We start from the raw sequence: 10,426 nt of genomic DNA on the forward strand, positions 1-10,426 counted from the left end.
TGATAGAGTGTCGTTCTTTCTAAGAACACTTACCACCCACCATTGACCATCTCATTCATCCTCCAGATATCCTTGTGAGTGAGAGAGGGAAAGCTATTGCCAATACATTTTGAGGATGGGGCAACAGAGGCATAGAAATCATCATGATTTTCCCAAGCTTCTGTAGGCAGTCAAAGGTAGACTTTGAGATAGACAAAATATCTTGCAACTCTTGAACCACTGCCCTTTCCTGAGACCAGTGACTCTGTGGGCTGAGAATAGGGGATTGTGAGACTCCACCCACTGCCCCCTCTACACACTAAGCCACTTTACATGTAGAAGGAGGAGTTCATCTCCAGATCCTGTGGGGCCCCAGGTAAGGTTCAGTGAGATCTGCAGGTGTTTCCTCTGCCCATCTTTCATTAAATGGTTGCTCTGTGGGCATTATATAGAAAAACTTTCCTAGGGGATGACCAGAAAGGTGTGAAACACTCGGTAACATGTGGAGAGCTCAATGGAGGCGTCACATGCGATCAGGAAGCCAAGTAGAAGGCTGTTGATCACTCAATTTGCTGTTTTTGTCTTTAGTCCAGTGCTGACCTCAGAAGTAGGATTCAAAGGAACAGGGGCTCATCGAGGCCCCTCAGTTATATTATACTTTTAAATGGACTTTCACAGGAAATTAAGCCTTCAACGTGTGCTAGCAGAGAAAGATTTTTGTTTTGTTTTTCTTTTTCCAAAGGATGTGTTGAAGGTCACTATTAAATTTGTGGTTGAAAGATAATGAACTTAGGCATCATTTGTGGTATCTGCAGCCAAATATACCACCACTAAAATATAAATATTTGTTCTTTTGCAGTCAGTATCTGCAGAACAGTAAGCGAAAGAGCCGGCCTGTGAGTGTAAAAACATTTGAAGATATCCCGTTAGAAGAACCAGAAGTAAAAGTAATCCCAGATGTAAGTACATATTTTAAAAATAGTCTTAGAAATAATACAAAGGATGAAACATTAGCTAGATAAATATTAGCCTAAGCATTAGAGTTTTGGAGCCTCATTATAAGGTGGTCTTTGAGGGTATGCGTCATGGGGGTCATTATGCAGATGGATCTTTTTGGTCTCCCTTGGTTTTGCCATAAGTAAAGCCCCTGGTCCAAGGTTCAAGATAGTCTAGCTTCATTACACTCAAGTGTAAATAGTATCATTGTGAGAAGAGGGATGGAAATGGGTCTCCTCAGCTGCTTCTTCCTAAATTCCTCTCTTCTTCAGGCCTGAGTCTACTGGTAGGAAGCAGTTGCTTCCTCTTGCAGCTTGCAAAGTTTCTGGCTATGATATGTTTACCTCCCTCTGCAGAACATTAGAACGTGTTGTCTGATAGATGGGTTAAGAAATCAGTTTATTACCTAGTTGGTCAGTGTACACACTCAGTCAACTGTGCCATCTCATTGTCTCTTAAAAAGGACAACCAGACGGACAGTGGTATGGTTCTTGCGTCAGAAGAGCTGAAAACCTTGGAAGACAGAACCAAATTAGCTCCGTCTTTTAGGTAAGGCTCAGCCAAATAGAAAAGACAAATTTCAGCAGGAATTTTTGGAAGGAACTTAGGACATTCAATGTAAGTGCAGAGCTTTCCAGTTTTGTGTCTCTGTTGGTTGAGCAAATTTGCATCAACTGAACTAATAAAGAACTGAAACAAATCAAATAAAAATAAATTAAGTGGCAAATCTAAAAAAGAATCTGAAAGAAATTAGAGGATTTGGTCAGTTTTTATGAGAATTTGTGGATACTAGGGAATTTCTGAGCATATTTACTATGGTTTGTATGGCACTGGATAAACAACAAATAGGTCATTGGATGTGATCCCTAAACTATCAAGATGATTAAAATCTTTGTGGACCCTGAAGAATTTTCACGCCTGTACATAAATGGGTGCATTTGTCATTAAGAAGTATGATACATAAATCAGCCAATATCTGTATGTATAAGATACTTAAATATTATTGGCTGAATGATTAAACACTTAATTGTGAGAAAAATATTAAATTTGTCTTGAATATAATTTCTTCCATATTGTTCTGTAGGAATTTGTAGTTGTTTTGAATAGATTTGCCTGCTTTGACCTTAGCAAATAAATGAAAATTTGTATTTATAAGAATAATAGGATTCGGAGTAGTTATTTATTTGCTAGTGGGTTCACTCTAGGTAAGAATAGAGAAGATTTTGTTTTACTTATAATCTAACTATTTTATGAAATGAGCACACCCATGGGTTATTGAGCAATGCTCATGTTAAAAAAAAAGTGAAAATGTACCATTGTATGATTTTATTGTTTGCCTTAGGCCCAAGGTAAGAAACTGTGAGAGCCAATCATATGTTTCATTCATTGATTCAAAATATATTTATTCATCAATGACTATGTGCCAGGTACCATGCCACTGTTTGAGACACTCATTTTTTTGAGGCTGGGTTAAGAGAAAAATTGCACTTATAGTTGTTTGAAATAACTTTTAAATCATGTCCGAACACAGAGTTAATAAAATCCTTTTTGCAACTTTTAATATGAATAATTTGGTAAAACACTTATTAAGGGGAAAAAAACCCCACATCTCAGAATAACTTGAGAAAATGTAAATCGTGAAGTTTTAGCTCAACACAGCCTACACTTCTAAGCTTTGACACGATCACCGTCTGCCATGATTCCAGGCCGTGAAAACATTCTCTAGTTGCTGCTGAGTGATCCAGTCCTGAGTTCTTCCAAAGAATGTGGTCTTGATGAGTAAAAAAGCAGTTTTTGATATGTCTGGCTTGATTGCACACACGCGCTTTGACTTATTAAAGTTTCAAGTTGCTCAAGAACTTTATTAACACCAAACACAGGCCTTGTAATCCCCTGATGGACGGTGTGGGGAATTCACAAGTGGACTTTCAGAACATCCCAATTTCTTTTCATATTGTGCAAGAGTCCCTTTGGCTCCTATCGTTGTATACAAACTTGTCAATCTGCAAGGCCATAAAAATGTTCCATTGGTTGGAGCCTTTGCATAACTCAGGAAAACAGCCTTTCATCTCATCTCAGGCTTGAAAGACTTGGATCTGAATAAGAGGACTTATCTGAAACTACTAATTCATGCTAGTACCTGAAAATAGACATTGTTTGAGTTAACCTGATATGTTGATTAACAAGTGGGAGAGAGAGGGGCTGGTGTCTCCAGAAAGATTACAGTGGTTGGGATTGGGGTTAGGGTAAGAAGCAAAAGAACTGCCTTCTCTCTGCCCACTCATTTGGTTGCTGTTTCTTCCACAGTGGACTGATGCCCAGCAAAAGCAAGGAGTCTGTGGCATCTGAAGGCTCAAACCAGACGAGCGGCTACCAGTCTGGGTATCACTCTGATGACACAGACACCACGGTGTACTCCAGCGAGGAGGCAGAACTTTTAAAGCTGGTGGAGATTGGACCACAAGCTGGCCCCGCAGCCCAGATTCTCCAGCCTGACTCTGGGACCACACTGAGCTCTCCTCCTGTTTAAAAGGAGGCACCCACGTCCCCTACTCCTGGAAATCATATGAGAGGTGCTGCTCAGATTTTCAAGTGTTGTTCTTTCCACCACCAGGAAGTAGCCACATTTGATTTTCATTTCAAAAAGAGGACCTCGGACTGCAGGGAGCCAGTCCCTTAGGCATTTCCTGAGAAGACGCTTATGACCCAAGAATGTGTTTGTATCTTCTTCCAGTGTTGACCTTATTCTCTTTTTCATTCATTTAAAAAGCACGTATGATGCCCCCTACTGTGGATCTCTCCATGGGTTAAAACAAAAGAAGTTCAGGAAATGACTTCGTCCTGCAAGAAGTAGCAGTACCTGGGGAGCTGACACTTCTGTAAAACTGGAAGATAAGCCAGGCCATGGAAGTGCTTTTGGTGTTGAAGATGGGCAAGACCTTTAGGTCTGGGTCCATCTCAGAAACTTTGTTTAGGATGTGGGTCCTGAGCCAAGTCTTACGTGTGGGGTTTGGATTGATAGGAAGGAAGATGTTGGCTCACTTTGAAGGCCTAATGGAGTCTGCGAATGCATTGTGTTGGCTATGGTGGAGGTGGGCATGGGGTCTCTTAGGAAATGTAAAGGCTTCAGACGAGGTTACTGGTTTTAGAAGGTTGCGTGCTCTTCCCAGTTGGGCTAAATGAGAGTTCCTTGTGCTGTTTCCGACTCCTAATGAGAGTTCCTTCCGGACTCTTACGTGTCTCCTGGCCAAGCCCCAGGAAGGAAATGATGCAGCTCTGGCTCCTTGTCTCCCAAGCTGATTCTTTATTCAGAACACCACAAAGAAGGGACATTTGGACGGAGGCTCCCTGTCGTGTTGAAGAGTTCGGACTGTATAAACCAGCTTCTGGTTTCTTCTGGATGAATACCCACATGTCTGTCCTGATGTGATACGTCTGAGCCTGAATGCAGTCGGTTGGGTATCAAGCTGTGGTGTCAAAACTTCAAGAAGGCTTTTACTTTTTTGTTCCTTCTCCCTCCAACCCCTGGGCCTTCCCCATCCTCCGCCCCTTTCACCCCCAACTAGTCAGTACTTTAGGAATTTGGCCTCTGCACCCTAGTAAAAGCTGATTAGATTTGTTCACTCTCTGAATAATTATAGCCAGATTGCAAATTTTTTTATAGCCCAAGTTATAACAACATCTGTTATTTAGACTTTTAACATGTAAAGCTATTTCTACTGATTTCTGCCCTTCCTCTTTCCTCTTTAAAAAAGAAAATGTATTTTTCATTTGATACCATAGTGTGAGATGCTGGGAACCATGACTGTAAGACATGCTATGGCACATATATTTATAGTCTGTTTATGTAGAAACAAATGTAATATATTAAAACCTTATATTATATATAATGAACTTTGTACTATTCACATTTTGTATCAGTATTATGTAGCATAACAAAGGTCATAATGCTTTCAGCAGTTGATGCCATTTTATTAAAAAAATTGAAAAACTTGAAGGAATCCATTTGCAAGCTTGCATTACTGGACTTCTCATTTCTCTCACTTCTAAAATGGAGATGGGGAATCAGATATAATTTCCATGTGGTGGTTTTTCACTTTTACTTGTTCTCTTATTCATCTTATAAAGGATATTTTCATAAAATGTTTATATACTTTATATATCAATAAATGTATTCTTAGTAAAAAAAAAAACAATGGTAGAATATTATCACAACTATGTTGAGGGTAAATTTGTCTGGCTTGAGGTATAGTTCCTTCTCCCCCTCATTGTCGTCTTCATTACACAAATAATTCACGCACACTGCACTCTAATTATATTCTGCGCACTTTTGAGATTCTTAAAATATGAACTGAGGAAGACATAAGTACTTTAATAGTATTTGTGGCCTTCCAGTAACCCCCAGGTCCGTTAGAATAGCCAACCATGAAAATCAGAGGGTGAGAGAGCCCAAGACAGGTGGCCAGACCCAGGCAGTGCAGGGAAACATGAAGCATATTTATAGTTTTCAGTAAATGTTTCTTTTTATACTTACAGCGTCTGAACATCAGATCCTATGTTGCCATTTTCAATGATTACTTTCCCTGAATTCAGTGAGTGGAATTATCTAACAAATCATTGGCACCAACAAGCAGCCCTATTTTCTGTGGTATTTTTTTAATACAAGATTTTGGAATGGTCATATAGTCAAATATGCCTATCTTTTTTGTTTTTTAATGACTTCTAGGTTTTTAAAACTTATTGAGGAAGGTCTGGGCTTGTCGATTCTAAAATAACCCAAAATTCTAAATTCTCTTCTTCTTTCTTTTAATACATTTAAAGCCATTTGGGATTTATTTTTGTATATGGAGTGAGGTGGGGTTCTAGCTCTGTTTTCTTCAAGCAGTTGTTGATCACGGCAGCACCATTTATTAAGTATACAGTACCTCTCTTTCCCTGTGTTTGGGGAAATATATACTGTATCATTTTTCAAACCCTATCATCTCACCAAGACATTCTGCACAACTTTATGATGGACAACAGGGTGGCTGTGGGTGCATGTATTTCTTGGGGACAACACTTACAGAATGGGCCATTGGCTGGGATTTGTGGGTTAGGGTCTTCTGACAGATGTTGTTAAACTATAGGTCAGGCCTGACCTCATCTTTCCTGTTACTACAGTGTTGTTCAGTAAATGAATGGAAGAAGAGTCTAGGTTATTCAAAATAGAGAAAACCTCATAGAAAACCAGAATTTTCTTCATTTTCGGAAAAAGAGAGTTTGTTTCTCATAAGCGGCCCCTGGCCCTGTGTCCAATGCCAGGAATTTGGATTCAGTTGAAACTGCACACTTCATAAAATGCTTTCAACACCTCGGGCACAATGATTAAGAGGTGAGGTTTGGCTTTCTCCTTTCTCTTCTGTCTTCCATGCCTCTTGTTCTTAGCTCCTTTTCTCTTCTCATTTGCCCCTGTATTGAAGAGGACTTTGTGTCTTTTTAAAGTGCCTCCTGCATGGTCTTATTTTCAAAGCTTTAATTGTTTTAGGTGATGCCACAGTGTCTCCCCTTGGCTCCTGGCCTCCCTCCTTCTCTCCCTTTACTTGCTTTGTTCTTCTCCCTCCTCTCAAACTACTCTGTCCCCTCACCTTCCATTTCTTTCTTTCCACTAAACTTCCTCTCCTCTGCACCCTCCTGCCCTGACCCCCAGCATCCTTTCTCCTCAACCACATCACAGGAGAGAAGATAGGAGGTTTACCACATTGCCTATGGACTATGTTTTCCTATCAATGCACATTGCTTTGTCCTCTTCAATGAAAGGAAAGAAGAAAAGTAAAAATCTCAAGTCCACAGCTTTGCATTTAACTTAACCCAATTTTCCTGTCTCCCCTAGCATGTCTTTCTTTCTACTCTCACTCAGATATTTATCACTAAGATGATAAAATGTAGGCAACCCCAGAAAGCTAAAGCCTTTGAGAGAGTAGCTTTTCATCTTTCCACATTTGCATGCCTTTTCCCTTAGGGGCAGTAGGCATATCATGTCCATGTTTTCTTGCATATGTAGTAAGCACAGCTCACTGTTTTTATAAAATTACATTTTCTACATGAATCTCTTCCACATAATCAGACAGTCTTTGTGAAAGCAATTTTAAGTCCAATTTTTGAGGAAAAGTTAAAGAGTGCTCCTAGGTGATGAAGAGACTGAAAAAGTACACTGAAGTCATTTACTCTGGTTTTGATCAGAATGGAGAGAAGCAGAGGAATCTGGAAGGAGTAACCCAAAAAGAAATTTAACAGCTAAATTGGCCTGAAGTTCTGGAGCTAAAGTAGAACATACTAGGCTCAGCAGAGGTCTGACACAGATAAGGGCTTTGAATTAAGAAAACGTGTTCTAATGACGACTACTGATAAGCCAAGGATTACAGAAAACTGTGATGGATATCAGGTGAATGTTAGTGAGAAGACATCAAATTGTACCTTAGATTTTACTTTCTTTACAATGCAACGTATGACCTTTATGTAACTTCTTGACACCTGTAAAACATTAAATTCAGTAATTTCACTCTATTTTTTTGGTTTAAAAATAAAAGAACAGAAATATGTAGCTTAACTTTTTATTTTAGCCTCACTTGTTTATTTCAAATACTTTAGAGCATATGATCAGTGTACTTACCCATAACTGGTGACAGTGTACCCTCAAACCTTAATTGTTTAAAGCTTACAACTTTTAGATATGTTATAATAGAGAAAGGGCAGGGAATAAGAAAACTCAACTTTGCTCCAGTTTTGTTCCATTCTTTGCTCTGTTCGTCCTCTCCCTTCTTCAGGAAGTGACATTTTAAGGGAATAAATTCAAGAAAGTGGGTTGAGTTCTTCAGTGTTAGAGGTCCTCTCACTGCCTCACTCTGAGCCCATGTGCAGCTCACAGGCTGGGACACGAAATGACTCATCAAGAGTCCTCTGAACTACTGTTACCAGGAGAGGTCTAATGGGAGCCTGGTGCTACGCATGGGGGATCTCTTTAAGCTGAAATGACTTATCCTGACAAAGGGGATTGAAAACATTCCATTCATTGCCACAGACAGAACATAAATAGAAATGAAAACACAGACTCAAAGTAGAGAATTCAGGCTAGATATCTGGTGAGCAACAATATCCCACATTCATCCTCATGTTAACAAGAATACTGGCTTACAGTATCCTGCAGCACATACTGGGGAAAAGCAAAGGCTTTCATAGAAATCAAGTACCAAAAATCCAGCCATTAACACTAAACTTTGAGCAAGTAATATTTTACTTATTTGTTTGTCTGTTTATATTTAACTCTACTTAGAAAATGCTTACAGTGTGCCAGATACCCTTTTAAAATGTTTATTAATATTAGCTCATTTAATTAATAGGGACCCTAAAGCAAGATGTAGGCACCACAGTGTAGCCCAGGTGGCAAGCCAGGGTAGGACACATAAAAGGATCCTCATTGATGGTTTCCACAAATGTTTGTTAGGTATTTACTACGCGTCAGGCAACTTAGCAGGCAGTGGTCAAAACTATTTCCTTAGCTGCATGAGTTAAGGGTTAGAAACAGAACCACAGAGAGGAGGGGCCCCAATCTTATTCCAGAACTCTCTACGTATCCTATGGTCTCACCTTAAGGAATTACTCATAGTTCTCGTTATTGCCTCATTCTTTATTCAGTCATCCTTGAGTAAAGATATGAGTTCTAGAATGCTTACAAGTATAATACATAGATTTCACCATAGGGGGGACTTAATCTAGCTTTAGACTCAGGATGCTCATAGGAAAAAGCAGATAAGAAGCCATCTTACAGAAGGTGGAAATTAGGCTTATTTTTGTCTGGTTCAGCCCATTTGCAAAATTTGCATTTCGCTGGTAAAGCAAGATGAGATTGATAGTGCTCCAGAGGAATTCCATGTTTGCAGGCATTCCTTGGCAACACAAGAAGGAGTCTTTGGTTTTGTCATAAGTAACCTTGTGTTGTCCTTTATACTACTGTTCTACATTTTAAACTTTTCCAGTGGATGAAAATCCAAAGTACAGGAAGAACAAATTCCTTCATTGTCATTAGTTTGCCTAGGAATTCTTCAGTGGGGATTGTTTTACATAATGGCTTCCCCTTGGGCATTTCAAAATATTATCAAGTACCATGCAACCGCTCATAATTACATCTGCTTCACAAATCAAAGTGCACTCCTGTATAAACCACCCGGAGAATCTTTTAAGCAGCCTGTACTTGAAGTCAATGGAAATGAATTTTCTTTTAGTTCAATCATTGAGGAGGGATAATGATATATTGCTGTGCCTTTTCCCCCCTCCACTGTCTAATATGGTTGGCAAATTGCCTTGAGGACCTGTCATGAAGAGAGAAAAAAGATCCCCATTCTTCTCTTATCAGCTTATTCATCAGTGAAGTTCCCTGTTCTGCCCAGTTTTTGTTCTTGTCATCTTTTGTACTGGAGGAGAGTTTATCGCTTCTTTGACTGAGGAGCAAGACATGAGGATGTCATGCCCGAAGCCATTCCTGAGTCAGATCTTACAGAATTAGTTAATAATGCTCACTTAAAAAAATAGTACCAGTGAGTATTAATTTTGGATGACATATATATTAGAGCAAGTTTAATTATGACATAATAGAATTTTTAGGTAAATATATATTATGGATGTAACTTTCATTGTATTTCTCTGTCTCATGGGGATAGACATTTCAAGTAGCTCTGCAGTCACTCAGACGTGAGGAGCTTGAAGGGCAGAGAACCACCTTTGATCGTCTACCATATGCCAGACATTGAGCTGTGCACTCCTTATATATTATGTCATTAAATCCTTGCCAGGGGCCCTTGTGTTAGGTACTATCATCACCATGTTACAACTGAAGATTGGCAGTTAAGATTGGAAGTCTCAGTAGGCAAGGTCTTGCCAGGATTGAATCCAGTCTACTTATACCTTGGAGGTGTGTTTGTATTTGAGATAGGAACCAGGATGGGGTCTTCTCTTCTGAGAGAAGACCGTGAGTGGACTCATCCTCTGCTAAATCAACCAACCGAATGAAAGGAACATGTTAATGTGGCCTGGTAACTTTAAGTGTCTTAGTTAATATGTATTGGCTTCAATATTCCATCTTTCGGGTAGCTTTATCTATCAGATAAATCCACTAGACAACGACTAAACGTCAAAGCTTAGTGTTGCAATAAACATCTAACTGCCAGAGGAAAGAAAGTGTGTTACTTACTAGCTGTATGGTCTTGGGCAAGTTACTTAACCTCTTTGAGTCTTACTTTCCTCATCTGGATGAGGATTAAATGAGGTATGTGTGTAAAGCACCTAACACACTACCTGAAAGGTGGAAAGTGTGCAATAAAGCTTAGGTATTATTACATTCTTATGATGATGCTGGTGATAGGGAAATTAGGTAGATTTATAACTTGTTGAAAGATAGTTCTCAAAGACTGTGAACTTA

General features: G+C 39.3%; 1 protein-coding gene across 1 annotated transcript in view; it reads left to right on the forward strand.

Annotated features, from left to right (window-relative positions):
• Positions 1-5,171, forward strand: part of KDR (kinase insert domain receptor) — a 44,054-nt gene extending 38,883 nt beyond the window's left edge. The window contains exons 28-30 of the mRNA XM_014850176.3: positions 839-938; positions 1,439-1,524; positions 3,283-5,171. Of these exons, the coding sequence (XP_014705662.3) occupies positions 839-938; positions 1,439-1,524; positions 3,283-3,505 (409 nt within the window). The 3' untranslated portion in view covers positions 3,506-5,171. The remainder of the gene's footprint in view (positions 1-838; positions 939-1,438; positions 1,525-3,282) is intronic.
• The last annotated feature ends 5,255 nt before the right edge of the window (positions 5,172-10,426 follow it).

Source organism: Equus asinus, chromosome 3, assembly GCF_041296235.1.
Source record: "Equus asinus isolate D_3611 breed Donkey chromosome 3, EquAss-T2T_v2, whole genome shotgun sequence".
NCBI lineage: Eukaryota > Metazoa > Chordata > Mammalia > Perissodactyla > Equidae > Equus > Equus asinus.